Raw genomic sequence first — 23,625 nt, 5'->3', positions numbered from 1 at the left:
GCCGTTGGCGGCGGCGTGCCGGGCCCGGCTCCGCCTCCCTCCCTCCCGCGGCGTCCGGGCCTGGCCAGCGGCGGCAGCGCGGGGCTCTCTCGCCCTTCCTCTCTCGTTCTCCCTCGGGCGGGCGGCGCCTCTCGGTTCTCCCCGCACCTCGCACCTTCTCCCGGCCGTGACGGGCGGCGGCGGGCGGAGCGCTCCCCCGGCAGCCTCACGGCCCCGCTGCCCGCAGGCAGGCAGGACTTCGGGCGGCCAGCCGGTCGGGCGCCCCCCCGGCTGTTTCCGGAGGAAGGAGAAGAGCATCTGCCCCCTCCCCCCTCTCCGCCTTCCTCCCCGTTCTCCTCCTCCTCCTCCTCCTCCTCTCCTCCTCCTCCCTCCCGGCCCCCCGAGCGGAGCGCGGAGTCACCGCGGCGCGTAGACGGGCCCGGCACTCGCACACACACAATGGCGCTGAAACGCATCAACAAGGTGAGTGAGTACCGCGGCTCCTCCTCCTCCGCCGTCCCCTCCTCCCCCTTCACCGCTTCGCCCTTCTTTTTATTGTTATTTTTGGGGTTTTTTTCTTCCCCTTTCCCTATCACCTTCCCCCCCTCGCCCCTGTAGAAGACGGGCGAGGGGGGGAGAGGCGGAGGCTGGAGAGGCCGGGAGCCGGCGGCTCCTTCCGGCGGGGCCGCGGCCTGGCTGGGGCGATGAGGCCGCTCGCTCCGGGCCTGAGCTCGGCCCCGGCCCCTTCCTGAGGGCGGCGGCCGGGCGGGGGGGGGGGCTGGGTCGGAGAGAGGCAGCTCCGAGGCTGCTCGGATGTCAGTGCAACCCGGGGTCGCTGCCTCTGTCCTTCCGCCGAAGCCGGCCCGGATGGCGCCGGCCCGTGTGTGCCGGGGGGTTTCGGCGTGATGGCGGCGCTGGCCGGGGCAGCAGCCGGACCCCTCGGCCGGGTTCTCCCCTCTGCTGTGCAACTTCTCTCCCGCATTGTAAGATGGCGGCGGGTCCGCCTGGCCCGGGCGCTTTCCGGGATCCCTCGCGTTCCGCAATAACGCGACACGGACACACGGAGCAGCCGCCGCGGTGCTGCCCTCGCCCCGCAGTCGCCCCTCTCTGCCGCTCCGGGGCCCTCGGGGCCACCGGGAATCCATCGCCCGTCCGGGAATCGCTTCCCCCCGCGCCCGGCGGGAGCGCGCTGCGCGCCGCCGCCTCCCCCCGTTGCACAATCGGAGCCGGGTGGAGCAATTTCGCGGCGGCTAACTCGGAAAAAATGCCGAGGTGATGAAAGTTTGTTGGTTTGGTTTTGGTTTTCTATTTTTTCTTCTTCTTTTTTTTTTTTTTCTTTTTTTTTTTCTTTTTTTTTTTTTTTTTTGTTTTTTTTTTTTTTTTTTGTTTTTTCTGGTGGTAGTTGGTTTTTATTAAACCTCTCCCAGGGTAAGAAGGCTCCCGGCGTGAAGTTGCCCCTAGGTAGGTTTAGGTTTTCTCGGCAGGTTTGAGAATTGCTGGGATGTAATGGCAGAAGGCGATGGGAACGCAGCGGCGTTACCGGGAAGTCGCTGTTGGTCTGTGCTCCTTCTTACGCGAGCTACGTGGAGCATTTACGTGTTTCAAGAGCTCAGAGGAGTTTCTTGGTCATCTCACAGCCTGCCAAGATGGCAGAACGTCAGTGTGTCCTGAAATCGGTGAATTTCGGTGCACAAAACACCTTTTGTAGACAGTGTGTAAACTTTATGCCGCCTGTTAGTCTGCCTTTAATTTCACGCAGTGCTTGTGGTAATACTTTTAGACAAAACAGGCGGTTTTTATATGTTTTTAGTGAATGGATAGTACTGTTATCCTCGAAAATTTTGAATCTCTTCAGGTTAGCTAGCTGAATGGATTGTTTTTGAATTACGGCTATGCTCTGGCAGGAATTTCAAAACAATTCCTTTCGAATCTGCCATCAAGACTTGCTCCCTGTGTTAGTGGATGATATCACTTGACTTGAAACACAGCTAGGATACTCCCTGGTATGCTTTGTCATCAGCTTATGTTTATGAAACACGTTCAGGCACTGCAGGTAAGAATTTGTTGTCAAATGTAAACCAAGACTAGCCCCCACTTACCTCGTGGTCAGTACCTGAAAACGATGCAGTGTGACTCTTGAAGCAGTAAGTCATCTGTGACTTCAGCGTTCTGGCCTGTTGTGTACAGTCTCTTGTCCTGTGTTGGTCCTTACACTCTATTGCACTGTGTAGTAGTGAGGTTCTTCATTTACCCAGTGCAAGAGTTTAGGATTGGGAAGATAGTTGAGTTAGGGTTTTTTGGTTTTGCCCTTTTTTTGTGTGTGTGTTTGTTTGGGTTTTTTCTAATCAGGTTAATCACACCATACTACAAGATACACTTTTAAATTCACATGGAGTTTATGGTTTTGATTTTTATATTTGCAGGTCTGGAAGCTGAACTTTTTTTGTGGAATGAAACCATTCTTTGCACCTTGCTTTCTTTCTTGTACTTGTTTCCAGTGCAAATGTTTGCAGGGTCTGATGCTGACATAAAAAATAGCAGGACCAGTTCTGTAACAAAAGGGTTGTGAATTTAATTTTAATCTTGTCAACCAGTAAAGCCCAGAGAGAACAGCATTGTAACTGGTAAGCTGGGATTCCCTGTCTTCCAACTGTAAGATCACAGTTCAGACCTTGGAACTCTCTGCTTCCTTGTAATATGTCTTTTGCAGTAGATGAAAACAGGTTAAAGAGAAACCAGAACCTCAGAACATTCTAATCACACATAGCTGATTTAGTTTGTTTTATTACTTGTCTAGGACTAGAATTCATTGTCTCCTGCAGCAGATGACATCCTGAATGTACCAGTGAAGATATTTTCGGTCTGTTTGATTGACTCCCTCATTGTGGACTTGACATATCAGACAAAATAACATTCTTAATTATATTGAGTAAACTACTTTGAGACTCAGTGTGTTTGTACCTTTAATCTGAAGTCTGTTGCATATTCAGAATACAACCACTCTTATGACATAACTGGCAAAGTCTGCTTCTGATTTAAAAATGAAAGTAAAGGAGTATTTATGTGTTGGGTTGTCTTCTTCTGCAACACTCTGTATAAAGCACTCCCCAAACTGAAGTAGTTGTCAGGTACACAGCCAGTCCCAGAAAGACTGTTGTTATACTGGAGTTTGTCATGGCATCAGTGCCATCTGCTCTGGGGCAGCTTGTGTTCAGTTGGCAAAATTGTCCTTGATATGGCTTGCTTTGCAGTTGTTTTATGATGACAAGCAAATTCTTTTCCCATGGCATAATGTGAACCTGTATCTTAAAATTTAGTGGTTATTTTTTCAGAGAATGAAATTTTTCCCCAATTTTTTTTTTCTCTCCAGAATTATCAAGAAATTTGCGTTTATTTATGAGCATGTATCTAAATGCTTGGTGCATGCTGTGGCACATTGTCTTGGTCTGAAGTGTCAGTGGTGCCTGCTGAAAACACATCCTGTAATTGCTGCAGCATGCTGGAGCTTCCGCTTCAAATGATGATGATCCGGTAGCAGGGAAGCATTTATGTAGGAGTAGAGAATCAGGAATGCATAAAATTTGGAAAACTTGGAAATGTTACCTCATTGGTACGCATCCATTTTATCACATTCGCATCCACTAAAGTGAGGTAATATAAGTGGCCTAAATGCTCTTGATAGGCTAAAAATAGAATTAATACAGGAGATGTATGCATGAAATGTCTCATCTGTGTAATCCTTAAGAAAGCTTGTGCCTGCTGTGTTTTATGGCCATTTGATTAAGCACAGGACAAGCCAGCATCATTATATGGGAATAATTTATTAGAAAATCTTAAGTGGAGTTGGCATCCTGGAAGCTAAAGGCTGAAGGTGGCAAAACCATTTATTGCTACTTAAGTACAGATAGAAGGCTTCCATTGACACTGGTGGAATGGAGACTGAATAACTATTTTCCTCAGGCTATAGCCTCCAGCACTGTTCCTAGATGTATAATTAATTGCAACTTTAACCTCCCTTCTGCAGATGCTCATAGTAAGAAATGCTGCTATCCATGGAAGTACAGTATTTTTCAGAGATGAGGTGTAATACGCATCAGTAAGGACTGCATGGAAACCTGCATTAATTTAACCAAAGTTGAAGAGTTACAAAGACTTCCTATTACTTTATTTTTCAATTCCTACTTTTTTCTTTTGAGCTTGGTTTGAATTTAAAAAAATATCTATAATAAAGCTGGTTGGAATTAAGTTTTCTTCTCTGGATGAAACCCACAACACTTTTGCGAGGAGTCTTGGATTCTGTTTGCTAGGCGTTTTCAAAATAGTGGAATAACTTGAAGTTACGTGAATGAACTCATGCTTTGAATGAATATCTAGAAATAAGTCTGAATTTTTGTGTTTAGAGGCTCAGAAAATTAAGATTAGCAAGCTAATGAAATTCAGTTGATGTGAGCTTAGTTGAAATGCTTTAAAACTTGTAAATGCTCTCTCTCTATGTATTGAATTACATTTTTGACTGTAATTTCACCTTAACAGTTGTGAATATCGAGGGCTAGGCTAAGCCCTGCCTTGGGTAGGTAATTCAGCACAGCTATCGCGCTTGGTGGTAAGGGTCACATTGAGCCAGAAGGCAGTGGTTGGTTTTTAAATCATGATACCACAGTAATGGAGTTTGGAAGGCCCTAATATTGAAGAACTCAAATGTTTTTTAAAAGTCAGAATAAAATATTTAGCATTAGATGAAAGCTGTCATCACTTAAATTCTGTTTAAGATTTAGCTTATCCAAATAGAAGTGACATTTCTACTATGAAATGAATATCATTAAAATAAAAAGAGTGTTTCTTAATGGGGTAGATTCGGTACTCTGTATTGAAGACCAGCATTTATTAATGAAGTATTAGATGTGTTTTAAGAACTGGTCATTTTTTTTATGGGAGAGGACAACCAAGCTTCCTTAGCTAGAAAGTTTGGACTGTGATAACTTAAAGATTTCTCTTGTTAATTGAATACAGTGCTTGTGAAACAAATTCCCAGTCAGCACAGAACTTTAAATGTGTGCATTGGAGTGGGAAGAGAATGGGTATTGTTGTCTCACTTAAGTGATACAAAGAACTTCAGAGATTAATATTCCATTAGATGGGTACTTCTTTGCATACTTCAAAAAGAGTCCTTCAGTATATCAAGGATTTAATTGGGTAATGTATACAGAGTGAAAGCGTTGGCCAGCTCTTGCGATCTTTATGATCATTCCAGCTTCTGGAGATCTGGTTTTGAAAGTAAGCCTGTGCTTTTGCTGTTATTCCTAGTGTGAGTTTCTTCTACACAAGGCCTGATGTGTAACTCCACAGAACAAGCTTCCTTCAGCTTCCTGCCCAGTCTGCCATCAGTTGAGAGTCTTTTCTCTAAGCTCGTGGTTAGTGGGTACGGGAGTGGAGAAGGATGTAAACAGCTGTAAGCAGCAGCTGTTGGGTACTGACCAGTGAACTGCCTCTTGCCAAAGGCGTCTCTCTGTTCCTTGTGGAGCGCAGATACAGCCTCTGTTATCCACTACCCATGGATGTGTTCTCTGCATCCACTGGGTTGAGCTGTTGGAGGAGAGAGAGGATGGAGGTTCTTAACCTTCTCTAAGATGTCTTGGTACAGCTGATAAGGAGGAGTGGGAAAGAGTTGAGCTTTTATGTCATTCGTATTAGGGCATTGATACGTCATCCCGGATAAATCTTTCTGTTGCAAATTCAAAGGTTTTGCCATGTTTTGCCATTTTAATTGTCTGCCCTGTGCTCTTGTGTAGGTCCTTCCCCTGTGCATCAGAGCGGGCAGAAGGGAATTTGTGGTCTGCATTTCAGCATTAGGTCTGATCTTTCAGAATAAGCCGACTTCTGTTGATGGTTTTAGGCTAAGATCCTATAGCTTAACATTGGAAGAACTGAGTTACAGACATTCTTTCCTGTGATTGACACCTGACAGAATATGCAGAAAAAAAATAAAGGAATGAAAGCAGCAGTGTGAATATGCTGTGTATATATAATTGCAGTTAATAGTGCATTTTTAAATGTGGTTGCTTTTTGTGAAGTCAGTTTTATCAGAAGAGAGTCTTAAATTGTGTCGAGTTGCGTGCACTTGACAGTTTTGTGAACTTTGGAATATAAATTTAATGTCTTAAACTCTAAATGAAAAATGCAGGAGATTAAAAAAACAAAACCGGTTTCTCTTCACTAGTCTTCTGCAGGGCACTGATCTGATTAAATTTGGTAGTTGTGTTGGAGAAGCTTTGCAAAAAAAAAAAAAAAAGTTGAAATGATATTCACAAGTTTAAATTGGTGTTTATGCCTTTGGCAGCTCTTTATAAAAACACTTGGATGTAGACAAGGTTTAATACTGGAAAATAGAGCATTGCAGGATTCAGGACTGAAAGCTAAACAGATACTGAGGTTTACTGTTGGTAAAAATCTCCCTATTAAGTTTTTATTTAAAAGAAGGCTTTGTTCTGAACATCATCCTTTTGAGATGTGTGATACACAAGTTGTCTTCAAGATCTCCTGCAGTTTTTTCTACTGTGATGGGTTTTTATTATGGTCTTAAGAAAGCAAGATAATAGGATTGTGGACTGCTTTGCAAATGTTCTGGCCCAGTAGAAAAAGGTGACCAACATTTAAACTTTTCCACAAGTATCTGGACGCCAGAGTTGCAAGCTGAACTGAGTGTAGATGCCAAAATACTTTAGGTTGTTTTTTAGGATCCATCTGTACATTGTTATTATCTAGATAGCTGAGGTGGAACTCAGCTGCAAAAGCAGTTGTACTCCAGTTGGTTCTGTGTTTTGGTGGTGATTGGTTTCGTTTTTTACGCTGTTGTCTTGGTGTGAGTTGATTTTGTGTGTAACTGTACCTGACCCAAAGACAGGCCTTTAGAAGGATTATGAAGGATACTTGCAGAAATAGCATAATATGATAAGATAATTGTACACTGTAGCTAAGGCAAGGTAGTCAATCCCACATAGTTGTGTCCGAAGAATACGCTCTATTGGTATATTGTAATAACTTTCACATGCATCTTTATATTCATCCAAAATACGAACTGGTGAAAGTTAAGACAATTTTTTTTTTTTTTTTAAATGGAGAGCTGATTTTCAGAGTTTGTTAGGTTAATTAATAAATTTCGAATAATATATCAAGCTGCTGCTAAACAGCGAATTCACCATGCTGATTACAGACATGGTGTTATTTGTTAGAATGCATTTCTACAAAGACTTGTCCTGCACACTGCCAGTCTCCAAAGTAGTTGTTTGTATAGTCTTGGCAAACGCTGGGAGTCTTCTGTCGCATGGAGAGCAGGCTGTACAGGTGCTGCTTCTGGTTATGTGTCAAATGCTGCTCTCAGTTACTGTGCCCTCAGCAAGCTGAAGGGCAGCATGTTGGGAGGCTCTTGCATAATGCTGCCAAACTTCAGCATCTAAGGAATATTAAGTAAGCATTTGTATGAAAATGTCTAGCACAGTGCCCTAATAACATTTCTGAGAGGTAGCCATCAGGACAGAGTACCTTACTTCGAGTATAAACTTCTTTCCAACTGCATCAGTTTACATTTGTCTGTACTGAATTTCATCTGCGTCTTTGTTTCCCAGTCACTCTCTTTCATTTGGCAAGGTGAATCTTGGTGTTTCTCATGTGGCCTGTTCATACCAGTTACCCTGTTCTTTGAGGGCTGCATTGCAGTCCTGGGTTACAGAACCAAAGATCACTGTGGTTCTTGAGGAAAAAACTCCCAAGGGAAAAGGCATGCTAAGTTTTCAGTATCTGATACTCAGAAGCTCAGAAATGGCAAAATTAAAAAACCCAGCTATCACTGAATAACTCGGTAGTTAACGAGTGCTTCACTTCACACTTGCCCCTTCAGTGTACTTTAGCTTTGTATACAGTCCTTATTCTACACTGAGCATAGGAGTGTTTTAATAAGCTCTGCTGTTTTCAGAGTATGATAATTTATGTGTATTAAACAGTCAGATTTTCTTCATCTTGAGTAAGACAGCTTCTGTGGTTTTGGTTACTTTAGGGGAAACAAACTGTACTTTTGAGTTCAGAGCACAGCTACAGGTGTGTAGTTGCCATCTTTTTTTAAAGTTTGTTCTGAAAGCCTTTAGGGAGTGACCAGGAAAGCAAAATCTGTAACTGCATTCCTTTTTCTGTTGGATCTGTTCAGCTACTCTGCAAAACTGGAATAAGTAGAGCGCCATTTTAGTTACAGTAACTCTGAAATTTCCCAAAAACCATTACCTGCATTGTACACCTTCCAGATTTCAGAACAGATGAGAACAGCTGTAGACAATACTCTCATTTACAAAGGGCTTGTGTACTGAGAGGTAGTTTTTTTGAAGAGCTAGTAGGTAGTCACCTGAGTAGTTTGTATCACAGTCCAAGTACACCAAGTGATTTAATTACAGTGGCACAACAGTCTGGCATTTCCTTCCTTGAGTGTGAGGCTTAAAAAAAGAATATTCCAATGTTTGTCTTTTATTATACCACAATGGTATTGCAACTAGACACTGTACAAACAATATATGGGGTGTAGGCTGAAAAATCCAATACTGAGGACGAAAGGAAGAACCATGAAAAATAGAAGCAGAATAATCAATGTAGGGAGAATCAACAACTGTTACATTCCTAGTTGTTTTGGGTTTCTTAAAAAAACTTTCTGTTCTCTTTGTCCTTGCTGTTTTCTCTGACTGCTTTTCATGTGTTTTCTCTGCATATTTGCTCTAATGCCCTTTTTTAATCAAGAGGAACCTACATCTTTTGCTATCGTGCACTGCCATTACACATTGCTTTTATCTATTTATTATTCACCAAAAAGCCAGCTTGTTTAAAACTGATAATTTTACGTTTGTTTTGTGATGTCTACTATGCCATTGCTTTCTTACTCAGCTTAGAAAGTCACATACAGTGTCCTTACAAACTGTTATTTTTCTGCTTCCAGGTGTAATTAGTTTCCATGCTGAAACGAATGTTTCAAATGCAGGTGTGTGGGATGAGGCAGTAGTTCTTTGCTGCTTGACACTTCCTAATCTTCAAACAGGCTTAAATGTTCTTCCCATCCCTTTATAGCTGCTTCCAATCCTTCCTTCTTTTTTAAAGCTGTTTTCAGCTGTGAGCTAATGAGTAAGACTAATGCAGTGATGAATTTTTGGTTGCCTAGAGTTTGAAATATCCTATTTGACACATCATTAGACAAACAGTCAAGTTAATAAATGTTGTTTTTTTTTTTTTTTTTTTTTTGGTTGGCCTAAGTGTTCTCTCTTCTCTTTGTCCTTTTTTGTTTGGATTGTTGTTTGGTTATTTGTTGGGTTTTTTTTGGTTGGGGGTAGATTTTTTTGTGTGCGTGCATTGTGGGTTGTTTGGGGTTTTTTTTGTGTTGTGATTTGTTGATTTATTTTTTTTAATTTCTGATTTAACTGCATATCACTTTTCATGTCCTACAAGTTATTTTCTGAGAATGTAAAGCAAAATAACTCCTCTATGGTTTCTTGAGTACAAACCAGAAAGTTGCGATATATGATTTTAACAAATACCTGTGTTATGGACCTATATTAAATGTATCTGTGAGTTTAAGGCCTGTGGAGGACAATCTTCAGTCATTCTGGTAGGAGTGATCTTCTGTCTCTGTGTTTAAGTCAGCTGTTACTATCATTAAAAGTAAGGCCTGGCTATTTCCCGCCTAAACTAAAAAAAATATTGTAGTGTTACAGGGAGTATGGAATCTAACAAATGGGAAGAAACTAGTGCAGATGCTGCATTATTTCATACCTTGTAAGAAGGGAGCTTGATAGGCACCAGGCTGTCATTTACAGAATTTTCTGGGACCTGAAAACTTCTGTTTTCTTATTCATGCATATTTAGATGAGATATCCTTTATCAGTCTTCAAAGTTTCTTCATTCTTTAAATGGCTTCTGTAATCTTTTAAATAGCTGGTAGAGGGGAGTTGTTTGAGGGATGTTTTTTCTTTTCCGTCAAGAAGAGAAAGATACTTCTGGTTTTATTATAGAATCATAGTCCTGCATTCACACTCACGTGTCAAAGTTTTGAATCTTCACTTGAAGCTTAGGCCATATTTTTTATGTTAGTTATGATTATTTCGCTGTAAAACAAGCGGATTAGTTAGCTTTTTTATAAGCTTTTTTTTTTTTTTTTCTTGGAAGTACTGCTTTGGGGTTTTTTGTTAGTTTTCAGATAAATGTGTAGTGAAAGAGAAGGGACAAGATAAAAAAGGGGACTGTTTCACCAGTGGAACTGAATCTTGCTAGAAACCTAATGTGAAACTGGCAGAGGACAAGGGTGTTGAATTTGTGTTTGAGCAGATCTGTTGCAGTGATGGGTACTGCTGCTCTATTTCTATTCATCTCTGTTTTCCAAAACTCCATTGCAGAATTGTACATGTATTGCTCCTCATCTGTGTTACACTGCTGTTGTCCTCTAACAGCAGCATTGGTGCTTACTCTTTTAACAGTGTTCTAGTCTGTAAAATGCTGGGTGACTAATCATCCTTGTGGAGAGGTAGGAACTATCCCACTTTATATTTGGAAACTGGGACACAGAAACAGTGACATGCTGGAGCTTCACTGGAAACCTCTGGCAGTGACAGGGACTGGTGGGCACGGTTGTAATTCAAGAGTAATCCTTTCCGATAGGTGCGTAGCATGTCACTCCTCACCAAATTTGGTTAATTGTTTCTAGGTAAAGTCTTTTGCTTTTGCTGCTTGGGAGTTTTGTTTGGTTTTTCTTTTAAGCCACCTCTGAAGTGAAAAACTGTAACAACTGATTCCAGGAAAATGTGGGTTCTACTTTGGAGATTTTTAAGACAATTTGGGACGTAGCTTAATACCTCCTGAGAAAGGAAAAGTGTGACTAAAATCATCTTAACAAAAAGAAGCAAATTTGGAGAAGTAGGTACAGTAAAAGTAATATCAGAAGTAGAAAGTTCTTACATGTGAAAATATGAGATTGAATATTTATTTGTTATAGAATTACTACTCTTGATTGTTAAGCTGAGAAAGAAAGTGGGTTTGTATTTGTATTGCTGAGTGGGAAGCTTTAAAAAAAAGCTCCTTCCTTTCCTTGAGCAAAATGCTTCAGCTGCACTCCAGATCTCACAGCCCACGTGCCTGTGCTTGTTCAATTTCCAGTTTTTCCAGTTTGCCTGTTGTGTTCAGTAGAGTTGTAGCTTTCAGGAGGAGGTACTTTTTAAGGTTACTCACATCTTTCCACTCCCTTGTTGCAGATAGCCTTCTCTCTTTGTGTAGATATGAAATGTCACTCAAAAGAGAGATGAAGTAGGTCTGGTGTTACTGTGAACCAGGCTTTGCTTCATGTTTGCCCACGTTCTTCACAGCCCTTCACACTCTGCTGAACCAACAGTTTTACTAGAGGTTTTCCTGACTGTAGTACCCTGGAGAAGCCAGTACAAGTGGGTGCTGCCTTTTTTCCCCCCAAATTTAGTGGGTGAATTACTTGCTCTGTGGGTGAAATGCCAAATGGTGTATCATTTGTGACCAGAATTATCTGTACATTGGACTGCTTTAATTAGCGTAATTAGGGTGGGATTTTTTTTACTGAAGTATTTTATACCAGACAAAACTTTAGTCCTTTTGTTAATGAGGGTCACTGCTACTTTTATACCTTGAGCAGTTCAAGTAGTTGGAAAGGAGTATAGACAAATTTTGAAATTATTGGAATCTGGAATATTGAAATTCATTTGTTTCGGCTTTTAAGTTATCTTTAGTATTACCTAAGGGTTTTTTGCACAAATGTTTCACTGGAACTTACTAAATTTAATTTGTGTCTTACATCTGCGGTTACTTTTCCTGGTTGAATTATTGATGTTGAATTACTGATTTTCCTGCTGTGGTAAAATACCTATTTTTATCTTGAGTACTGAATTCTTGTTTCTCTGAAGATAGTAGTTTCTTTGAAGACCTCTCTAGCCCGGATGCACATATCTCTAGCGGTCCACTTTATGCTGATGTGTTCTCATCTTAGTCTTCATGCTACTCAATTTTATAATTTTCATAAATGGCATGAGAGCCTTTTCATAGTTCTTAGTCCCTATGACAGTTTTAAAAAACCCCTTGAGGATCTAAATGTACTTCCACTATTAAATCCAGTAATAACTGTACAACTGCATTAAAATAATATTTGTGTCTTTCTCTTACTCTATTGCTGCAGCTTACTTCAAGGGACATGATGTCTTTTTTCCTCTCAGATTTTGGAAATGATGGATCATTCTTAGAACTGGAAAATACATTTTGATGAGAAATAAGCGTGACTAACAAAACCTGCTGTATTTGTTACATGGGAAAAAAAAAAGCCTTAAATTTCTTAAAGAACCTTTCTGTCAGAAGCTTCTTCTACATTTATTGTTTGCCTTTACATGAATGACTTAAATCTAATTTTTCTGGAGGATAATGAACAACATATGGACCTAAGAAGTGATATTAAATGCCAGAAATAAGTCTGTCACTTGGCCTTCCAGTAATATCTGGGGAGTGTAGCAAAATGCATTGTGAAAGCATTTACTGTGATGATCTGGACAGAGCTGTTGCCCACACTTCTACAAACAGCAGCCGTGAAATAGGCTGTTCTATTAACTTCATTGTGCCATTGCGTATCAAAACTGATATGGTTTCATTTTGTAAAACAGTCTGATGCCACTGCAAAATAGAAATATTATTAATTGGAAAATTCATCAGGATTAACACATGTAGAGAGGGGAAACCTGGGACTAAATTTTTTTGGTGTTTGGAGGGAAGGAGATTGTTGTGGGCTTTGGGTGATGTGGTTTTGTTGTTTGGTGGGAATGTTTGGTTGTTTCTTTGTTCATTTGTGATAGGGATTTTTTTTTTTTAAGTGTATGGACTTTCACATGTTGAAGTGGTGTTACTCTTTCTCTGTTTGCAGGAGCTATCATCTTGCCAAAGAACAAGGTGTTTATGTTGCAAGAAACATAAGTTGGTAGTTTTTTTCCCTCATTTTGTTGGCTTATACTTAGTAAATTTTTATGAAGTGCGGAATTTGTGAAACTTAAAGGTTGTATATTAGGATCTTCCCAGGCAAGAGTTAGCTGTTTGGTCCAAATAGGCATATGTTTCCAGCATAATAAGTATGCCTGGCTTTCTTAAATGTCTGACAAAGTTCTTGGTTGAATGGCTTGTATAGGCATGCAGGAGAAAAAAAAACAATCTGTCTGAAACCCTTTTGCCATTTTTCAAGACTTCTAGATACCTTGACAAGTGCAGATTTATCTGTAGAAGCTCTTGAAGCCATTTTTAGAGTCAAGGGAGAGCAGTGGAGAAAGGAGATTGTTACATGCTTTAACTGAAAGTGTAAATTTAATTTTAAGACACTGTCCAAACAAATGACTTGTGGTGCATTGAAACAATTTAATGTAGAGCTTCTTTGTTTCCTCATCACCATATTGTTACTGCACAGGAATCTGTAATGGGGAAGGGAGAGAACTATTTCTGCAGTTCAGTAATTTTTAATTTTAAATAAATAACTGTCTTAATTGTAAAGTTTAAAAAATACAGATATTTTGCCTATTACAGCACTTGTCAGCCTCTTGAATTTTCCTGTCTGTTTTGACCTTTGTGAGTCACATCCCTGATGCAGGTAGTGGGTAAAGGAAAACCAAGTTTCTGTGGAGTTTTTTCTTGCTTTTCTTGATTCTGATGTCAGATGTTACATACAGAGTGCTTCCTGTTTCGTGAAGACTCATCAACAGTTTTCTCTTTACACTTCAGGTTTCTCTAGCTAAGACTAAGTAAACCTTGATCAAAAATTGATTAGACTTTGCCAGCTTACAGCTTTGTGTCCTGCTGCTTTCTTCAGCCAGGAGTGTTTTCACAGTAGTGACATTCATGAATTTGGAAAGGCATAGTCATCGTAGCTGTTTACCTTCATAGCTGGTTTTGGTGCTTCTTTGTCTATTATAGACATTTTTTGATATGGGTACAGTGGTTCTTAGAGTTGTTACTTGCACATTCTTCTTTATTTGTATATGGAAAAATTGTTAAAGGTTTTTGCTGGCCATGAAATGAAAATTACTGGTTTTGTTTGTTTCTGTTTCCTTAAAGGAACTTAGTGACTTAGCCCGTGATCCTCCAGCACAGTGTTCAGCAGGTCCCGTTGGAGATGACAGTAAGTAACTTTAAATTTAATGTTTTGTTCTGCTGACTCAAAGCATATCATGACTAGATAATAATGCGGAGTTTTTCTTTTGTAGTGTTTCATTGGCAAGCCACAATTATGGGACCTGTAAGTATTCTAATTCTTGTGATGTAATATTAAATGAGTAGTTCCTACTGAGGAGAAAACTGTGGGTTTTTGGTTTACTTTTGTTAACTCTCCTTATCCAACTTAAGTTCTAGAGGTCTTCATTGCAGCAAATGAAAATGAGGGAGGGGAAAAGCCCCACCATTTATTTTGTTGTTGCAGTGTTTTTTATGAGGACGTATTCCAGACATAAGCTCTAGAGCAATGTTAGGTATTACTACTTAATATCTAGAAACTTTGTTTGCATTTAACTTTGCCAAAGTTCTAATCTAGCATGACGTTTGTAATAGGACCTACTGTCTTCTTACTATCCTATTACCTACTGTAATAGGTACTACTGTCAGGAATTAGTTGTTGGGATGTTTTTGTGTGGATCTTAGGAATCTTTATTCAGTCTGGTGTTGTAATGCTGAGATCTTGAATACTTGAAGGAATAGAAGGGGTAATAATCACTGAAATGTGAAGTTTCATTTATGACTGGAGAAGAAAGTCTGTTAAATGTTCAGTAAGCATCTGAAACCTGAATGGGTCTTTTTCCTCATTAAGGAAGCCAAATGTTTGCCTTTGTTGGAAACAACCTGGAAGCAGTTCACATCTGGAGTTTTCTGGTTATCTGTATTTAAAAGACAAAACCTTCTGTAGCTTGTGAAGGCAAGCCTTTGGTGGGGCTACAAAGTAGGAATTAAATATCAGTGATGCTGAATGACACTGGCTTTTATATATAGCTACAGGTGTATTATTAGGAGGTGGCTATTAGAGGTTCACTGCTCTGAAAAATGTCTCTTCATCCCAAAGTACCTGGTCATCACTGATTGTAACTAGGTACCTCAGAAAATAGAATTGTTCAATAGCTATATTCATGCTTAAATGGCAAGGAGTATTGTGCACTACACTGGGTGGGATGAATCTGTGTGGCTGGTGTCTGCATGGTCACGAGGTATTAAGCATTAGTTGAATTTAAATTGGGATTATTATTTTTAGTTTTCCTTTGTGGTTTAATAATGTACAGCTCCTTTTTTCCCTGTGCGGTTTTTGTGGTGTCAGAAGGTCTGCATTCCTGTTTCCAGATTGGGCAGTATCCTGACAGAAGTGTGTCAGTGTGGTGTTAGTAGTTCTAGTGCTGCTGTGGTGCTGCCTTTAATAGCAGACAGGGCTTGTGGACCCAATCATCTGGTCTTCTACCTCTACAGTAGGATATTGTAATTTTCCTGGACAGGTGTATGAGTGTGCGCTTTGGTTTAACACATTTTAAAGAGGAGTTTCTGTAACTGATAAAATAGATCCCCAGAATATATCCAATGAAAGGGTTGATATTTTTTGCCTCCTCAAGGCCTCATATGGTATCTGTTGACCAAATATAGGAGGTTATATCTTGATCACTAAGTTTCATTAGAGATAGGATAGGCTATAACCTACATGTTGAGGGTTTGAGTCCCCTGTCTTGTGTTGCAGATTTTAATTTTCTGATATTAAGTAATACAGTTATTTCCTTACATTTGTGAATTTTTTTTGCAATTAAGATGAGAATTCAATTTCCAAATAATGCAGATGTGTACTTTGTATGCCTCAAATTCATTTTCCCTAGCACTGCGTCCAGAATTAACAGCAAAGTATTCTTCAGGTTAAACAATGAAATTCCTAGCTGTATTTCAGAAATTTAGTTGTAATTTTGAGTTAAAAACCTTTTGCTTCCTTCTTCTTGTAACTATTGACTTATACAATCCCTATTTAGTCACTCAAGTTTTTTCTTCTCCTTACTATCATTTTTCTTTACTTCCAGATGTTATTTTACTTCTTATAGTTGACACCTGAATGAATTATCCCAGTAATTCTTTCCTTGGAGCATGGAAATGTCAAATACTCTCTCATACTAGATTACAGAAAGGGAGGAAAAATTCGCTTCAACTATGATTATTATTTTGTCTGTTTTGCTGTGTTGGTAGGATGGGTGGTTGAGGGTTTTTTTTTGTTTTTTTTTTTTCAAGGAACAAGGATCTCTAGCTGTGTACTCACAGGTCTTCTGCAGGGCTGAATCTAAGGACAGAATTTAGGAGGGTATAGGAGTCCATGGTCACTCTAAACTTGGGTAGTCATAACAACTGAGCTCCAAACACAGAGCTGGAGGGTTTTGAATCTGATGGGATGGCCACTCTGTTAACATTACTACTTGGAGCTCTCTTAAGCGTTCAGATGCATTTGCCCTGTAGTCCTGAGGGGATTGTCAGAGCTGCTGGGTTTTATGATGCATTAGATTGGAGAGATTCACACGGAAAGTAATGTGTATGTGTTCTGCATTACTTACCTTAGCAAGTAAGAATTGAATTGTAATTATGTCTCATGGTATTGGTGGATTCAACATTTTGTTTTAAGCAGATTTCCTCCCCATTTATTTAAAAACAAGATTTTCAGTGATATTTAGTCCTAAAGATGATAATAGGAGAATTATTTGTTTGCTTTGACAGAACGACAGTCCATATCAGGGTGGTGTATTCTTCTTGACAATTCACTTTCCCACAGACTACCCATTCAAACCACCTAAGGTAAGTATTGCTGTCTCATTTGTGAAATTAGTGCTTTTTAAAGAACTGAGTACAGGACAGAAATTGACAGCATCTGTATTGTAGTGTTGTCAACTTCTCAATTATTTTCAGGTATTCTTACAATCTGTTAGATATCTGGGTCCCATTCTGACTCACAGGAATGGGTGTGTTAGCATAGTCTTTGAGCCAGTCTATGTATGTGAATTCCAAATGTCTTGAAATACTTGGGTTCATTTCTAGTTTTCTGAATTGATAGGAAAACTTTTCATTAGCTTTGTGTTACTATAATTCTTGCCAAGGGGACTGTCAAGTATTAGTGTAGTTGTTTGGATTGGTCTGTAGGACTGTGATGCTGTGGGTAGGGATTTGCTTGCTGAGTGCCTAAAATCAAGTGAAGATTTTGTTAAGAGTTTGGCAGTAATTGCAAAATATGCCCTTTTTTGGTAGCTTTATCAGCCACTAGCTTTGCCTCAGTATGAAGGCGTACCCTTGGAAGTGACTGCAGTGTTGGAAGTTCCTTAGCTCTGTGACAGCAGTTGCTCAGCTGCTGTTGAGTGTCTTCATCAAAGGCAGCTGGGATTAAAACACTCATACTTGCCCTCTCTCTATTTGAAATATAGTGCCTGATTGGTAGTGAGAGACTCAGAGCTTGTGGCTTGGGTGCACTTCCTGAATTTGATGCAGTTTAACTGCTTAATCCTTTTATTTTAGAGTAAATTGAATAGACTGATAGCTTGACTGAGAAGAATGGGTGCAATTATTGCCATAGACCCAAATGCACTCTTTGTTTTTGTTTTTTTTCTGTTGCAGGTTGCATTTACAACAAGAATCTATCATCCAAATATTAACAGTAATGGCAGCATTTGTCTTGATATTCTAAGATCACAGTGGTCTCCTGCTTTAACTATTTCTAAAGGTAAAGCATTTTTGCTTTTTTTCTCCTTTTGTGAAGGAGAAATTTTTCCATCTTGTGCTGAATACTGTGCTTTTAGCTTTGATTGTGTTAAGTTCTTGCCCATCTTTTTGATTTCCCTTAACTTCCCTTCCCTTCCTCATTCAAGCCTATGTTTTTCCAGTTTGACACTGAATTTTTGATGGATTTTTTTTCCCTAACACTTTCTCCTATGTGGCCGTTTAAGGCCCTGTCTGGCCACTTACTTGCTTCAGTATTCTTGGCAGAGTTTACCAGCTTGGACCTAGAGGAATTTGCTGATATTTGGATTGAAATAGGCCTGTGTTAGGGTGTTCGAGCTAAGGCTAAGAAACTGCTTGTTTGGAGCTGCCCTTGTAGATAAACGTGCATATTAAATGAAAGATTAATTTAAAGTCAGCTTTTAATACTGAAATTTGCATAATTTTTTCATCCTGCCTAGAGATACATGCATAGTTCTATTGGCATATCTGTGGTAGATGAATAAATCTATTATTGATACGTACTGCTTTCTACCACGTTCCTCTGGCATTGCCTTACATCATGAACTAAGTTTACTGATCCTATTTCATGATAAATTGATGTTGTGTTGCAAGAGATTATTTGTGGCTTTCCTCATTTTACTACAGTAAATAAAAGATAATTCTCAAATATTTTCCTGATGATCAGATTGTTTTGCCTGAAAGCCACTGGTCCCTGTGGCTTCAAAAGATCCCTCAAAGTGCCCTTTTTTTCTATAAAACTTGTAATTCCTGTCTGTCCAAACAGTCAGTTTGTTATTTGAATGTGGATTCCCTAATTTTAATGCTTCACTATTTTCTTTTAAAGCTTCTGTGAGAGTAAAGTCCTCATAGTTGCCTACAACAGTGTTACTGAGTTTTTTACAACATGTGCTAGTTTTATCAGTGCAGACCAGGATATTCTTGCCTTATGTACAACAAATAAAGAATTCAGTCTAATTTAAAAACTAAAAACTTAAATTTGAGGATTTTCTAGTTTTAGTGATAAGAACCATGGATATGCTGTTCATCAGAGTACATAATGTGCTTTTGTTGGCTGCTGTGTTACATCATAGTGCAGGGTACAACAGTGCTGTTCTTGTGTGTGTTCTGACAGCTGTAAGTATGTGGGAAATAGGAATCAATTAGTTCTTAAAACCTTTAAGTTAGTTTGGGCGTTTTACTTACGAGTGAGTTACGAATTTATATTGGCTGTTTACCAGGAATATACCTTTTAGGTTCTGTCCTGTGGTGACATTGTGCTAATGTAAAGATCTGTGCTCCATTGTTTCTGAGATTGCCATTCCTCTTTCGTTATTGAGAATGCTTTTTTTTTTTTTTGTTACAGTTCTCTTATCCATTTGTTCACTGCTATGTGATCCAAATCCAGATGACCCACTAGTGCCAGAGATTGCACGTATCTATAAAACAGACAGAGACAAGTAAGTACAGAATTGCACAGGACTGATATTTTAACAGACTGTAAGAGTGCATTGTCAGACAGCAGTCATGTTCAGTGAGTCTTTTGTGAAGATCTGAGATGGAGAAAACCTGTGTGTCAAAGAAGTGAGTAGTGCATACTTTAAAAAAAAAAGGAGCTTAGCATCTTTGAAGCTGTGGGTGAAAGAGATTTAGCTTTTTCTCACATGCGTGGAAGTATTTTACAGTATATATATATATGGCCCTTTTTTTTGCTTGCCATGCATAAATGTAGTTAGAATTTCATAATGAGGAAAAGACAGCTTTTTGTTGTTTTGATGCCTTTGTTTGGCAGCAGCTTGGCCTTAAATTTTGGGTCTTCCCTTGAAAATTGGCAGCAGAACTTTTTTCCCCATCTGTGTTGCAACAACTTCATTTTTCTAAGGTATCTAATATTTTGCACAGATAGAATTATATGAAGCAAATTTTGGGGGTTTTGTATATATTAATGCTAAACATATTTGTCCAATTAGGTACAATAGGTTAGCAAGAGAGTGGACAGAGAAATACGCTATGCTGTAGGGTAAGAATATTTGCAAATTATGGTGCATTTAACAAAATGGAAATTAGTCAGCACTTGGGTGCTGCATGCTCTAAGGCACTGGATTAACTAACAGATAATGGATGCACCAGTTACTGAACGTGGACATTTAACAGCTTGATCTGTGGTTAGTGTGTATTGTATTGGCTAGTCACTATTTCTCACGGATACTACTTTTGCATGGCCAAACAAAAAAGTTAGTATGAAGTAATTACTGAGTTCTGAGCCAGATTGTCAACTTGCTTTGGTAAGTATTTACCCAGATTTTGTTAGAATTTGGTTCAAAGTGATGCCCCGTAACAAGATGTCATATATAGACATGAGTGAATTCAGACAATCCAAATTTCAGTTACTTTTTAATCAGCAGTGTCTGTCTTCCACATATAAACTAGGCAATGTATGGGGATTATGTTCTGCTTGTATAGTTAATAATTAACTTCTTACTGACAAGCATGGAGTTAAGTGTTAACTAATTGGCAGCTCAGTTCCTGTGGAAGTAGTGTTCTTTAAGTTGTCTTTTAATGTCCTTTTAAAATTTTGAGCAGTATATTTGTGTGAAAAGAATATTCAGTGCAATGAAATGTTGAATGTTGTTGTTCTTAAAAATTGGGATTTGTTATTTTGTATCCAGTGATATTAATAACCAAATAATCTTTACTTATGGCATGGGATATGCTATAATCTTAACCTAAGAATAATATCCAAATAAAATACTTGCCTTGTTTACTCCATCCCAGATGGTCTCTATTTCTTCTCTTTCCGTCATTTTTTTTGTAACAGACTTCTAGCAAATTTACTTGTCTTGAATTTAAAGCTTTTCTTAAAAACTAGAGAGTATCTACCCTAATTGGTGTAGGAAGGGAATTGTTCAGTTTGAGTTCAAGAGACTACAGAGACTTTTCACAGTGTAAAGAGAATAAAGGGAATAAAATCATATTTAATCATAAACTGTTTAGGAAGTTGTTATTTTCATGCTGATGTTAATTCCTGGTTTTGTCTGCAGGTACAACAGAATATCTCGGGAATGGACTCAGAAGTATGCCATGTGATGCTACCTTAAAGTCAGAATAACCTGCATTATAGCTGGAATAAACTTTAAATTACTGTTCCTTTTTTGATTTTCTTATCCGGCTGCTCCCCTATCAGACCTCATCTTTTTTATTTTTTTGTTTACCTCCTTCCATTCATGCACATGCTCATCTGAGAAGACTTTAGTTCTTCCAGCTTTGGACAATAACTGCTTTTAGAATCTGTAAAGTAGTTACACAAGAACAATTGCCCAAGATTCAGAATTTTTTTTAATGGAGCATGTGTATTATGTGGCCAATGTCTTCATTCTAACTTGGTTATGAGATTAAAAACAAACATTCCTCACTGCTCTAACAGATACTGAAGATACCACCTGAAGGGGAGGGGGAGATGGGTGTTCAGTTTTCTCCCATCAAAGAAGTAACATTGCTGTAGCAACATCCGTCTTGTTCCAAACTTTCCAGTGTTAGAGAACTGAGGTTTTATTATATACTTTTGCTCATAACTGATGTGTCTGGAGAATTGGTACTGAATCTATAGCATCAGCAGAACAGAAAATGTGATGTATCTTATGCATGTCAATAAAGGAATGACCAGTTCTTGTTTTACAGAGAATGGAAATTGGAAGTCAAACATCCCTTGTATTCCAAAATAGGGTTTAAGAACATTTTTGTAATTCATTTAAATTTTGTTAGGAGGCTAGGAGCTATTAGTTAATCTGTCTTCCAAAACACTGTTTAATATAGCACTGAATAAATGATGCAAGTTGTCAATGGATGAGTGATCAACTAATAGCTCTACTAGTAATTGATTTATTTTCTTCAATAAAGTTGCATAAACCAATGAGTTAGCTGCCTGGATTAATCAATATGGGAAACAAAATCTTTTGTAAAAGCAAAGCTGGTTTTTGTATATACTGTTGGCATTTGCCTCATTGTTTAACATCAAATAATGATGTAAAGTTCAATAGAGTGACTCTTCTGCCATTTTCAGTTCTAATGCTCAGTCTGTTGCAGGTTGGCACATTGCTCGGCCTGGTGAATGCAGAATTAATAAGCTAACATAGTCGTGTAGCCGTAGTAGGGGGCTGCACTTGGTGCTGGGAGCCCAGCGTTCAAGAATGGACTTGGGACCCAGCAGATCTGAAGTGGTGTATTGTGGAGATACTTCCTGATGCACCTGTGTTTGCTGACTGAGAACCTTTTTCTTCACCTTGTACACTTGACAACTGAAAGATCTTAATGTGGGGGTAATGATGAGGCAAAAAAATTATAAAATAAAGTACTGTTTTGATGTGGGAATTGTCATGAGGCTGTGTTGAAGTGACTTTACTATGTGGGATGTTCGTTACCATTGAAAAGGACTTGTTCAGCCATGCTGCCATTTACATTGATGACTATTTTAATGCAACAGACACTTTTTTCATGTCAGGTGACTTAACGTGAATAAAGACTCATTGCTATTGAATTTTTGTTCTACAAGAACCATTGTCTTGTGCCATTAGTTTATCTTTCAGCAACAAGGGCATTATTAAACATCAACTCTTTCCTCCCCTCTTCCTTCATATTTTTCCTTGTTTAATCCTTTTGGTCTCCATTCTTAACATCCATAGCTTCATTTTCTCTAGTCTTGTACTATCACTTTATTGTGCATCTGTGACTTCTCACTGGCACCACTTTTGCACTGCTTATAGTTATGTACATTCTGATTACTTGTCCCCACATGGATGTGGAAAGCTAGATGTAAAATAAATGTTAAACCTTAATTTTTATAAAAATTTGAACATGTAGTTTGGACATGGTTTGTTCTGGTTCTAAACTGTAAGAGTGAACTTGAAATTTTCAAGTTTAGTTGGCTTGGAATTTAGAAGCCTGGGCATTCTGCAGCAGTACATGCTTCAATGACAACTTCCTGAAATGTTTTGATGAAGTTGCAGTTAATTTCTGCTTTGCTAAACAGTTTACACCATTTTGCTCGAAAATTGGAATACAGCTGCCAGTAGCATTACAACTGAGGTAAAAATTTATATTTTTAAGCTTACAAATGTGCTGCTCTCAATTGTTTTTTATACTTGTGTTAATTGGATGCTTATTACTTTGTCCTGGGAGTTACACCCACTGAAATCACTTACATGATCAGCTAGGAAGGATATTTTGTGAGGTGTAAGGCAGCAAGTGTTAGAGAACACAAGGAGGTGAAGAATGCTAAGACTTACTTAAAAAAAAAAAAAAAAAAAAAATGCTTAATTTGTCATTACCTTGATGAATACCTACCAAAACCACAGGCAGTCTAAAAACTATAGTGGATCTTGGTTCCTTTGGAACATAGGGAGGGTGGAAAAATTCCCACTTGAACTTAATGTAAAAGGTGAAGGTTTTGGAAATGTGAGTTGAACTGTCCTGCTGTGGTAAAATATTGTTTTGTCATGATGAATGCTGTAATAGCTTCAGAGGGGTCAGCTCCATAATAGAAAATTTAGATTAAACAAAATCTATCTCAAATGACTTTTATTTGAGAGCAAGTGTAGAGAACAAAATGTCAAGCCAAGACATATAACAGGGAAAGAAACTACAGTGTTCTTTCTGCAATAATTTTTTCAAGACTGCTTGCTTTGTTTAATTGGGGTTTGAAATTTAATAACACAATTGCAGTCAGTTTGTTCAAGTTTCACTTGAAAAACCTTGAGTGTTTTTAGGTACAAAAAAGTTTTTTCAGGATGCAGGAACAACTTGATCTATAGTATTGGCTAGGAATTTTTCTGGGTTTTCTGTCTTCTGGTGCACACAGCATCTGAATTTGTTGTAAAA

General features: G+C 38.9%; 1 protein-coding gene across 1 annotated transcript; it reads left to right on the top strand.

Moving 5' to 3' along the window:
* The first annotated feature begins 8 nt into the window (after nucleotides 1-8).
* Nucleotides 9-22,119, top strand: UBE2D3 (ubiquitin conjugating enzyme E2 D3). Its single transcript, XM_056489384.1, has 7 exons — nucleotides 9-462; nucleotides 14,101-14,164; nucleotides 14,250-14,281; nucleotides 16,762-16,839; nucleotides 17,650-17,755; nucleotides 19,118-19,211; nucleotides 20,793-22,119. The coding sequence occupies exons 1-7, from the start codon at nucleotides 439-441 to the stop codon at nucleotides 20,836-20,838; spliced, it is 444 nt and encodes a 147-aa protein (XP_056345359.1). The 5' UTR covers nucleotides 9-438; the 3' UTR covers nucleotides 20,839-22,119.
* Nucleotides 22,120-23,625: the final 1,506 nt, after the last annotated feature.

Source organism: Oenanthe melanoleuca, chromosome 4 (genome assembly GCF_029582105.1).
Source record: "Oenanthe melanoleuca isolate GR-GAL-2019-014 chromosome 4, OMel1.0, whole genome shotgun sequence".
In the NCBI taxonomy this organism is placed as follows: domain Eukaryota; kingdom Metazoa; phylum Chordata; class Aves; order Passeriformes; family Muscicapidae; genus Oenanthe; species Oenanthe melanoleuca.
This window is presented reverse-complemented; position numbering and strand designations above follow the sequence as displayed.

What these genes read in the sequence shown, in the direction of transcription:
- UBE2D3 (XM_056489384.1), top strand. Translation starts at nt 439, where the DNA reads ATGGCGCTGAAACGCATCAACAAG. An exon ending in CGCTGAAACGCATCAACAAG is followed by an intron (nt 463 to 14,100) that starts GTGAGTGAGTAC and finishes GTTTCCTTAAAG; the next exon opens with GAACTTAGTGACTTAGCCCG. An exon ending in TATAAAACAGACAGAGACAA is followed by an intron (nt 19,212 to 20,792) that starts GTAAGTACAGAA and finishes TTTTGTCTGCAG; the next exon opens with GTACAACAGAATATCTCGGG.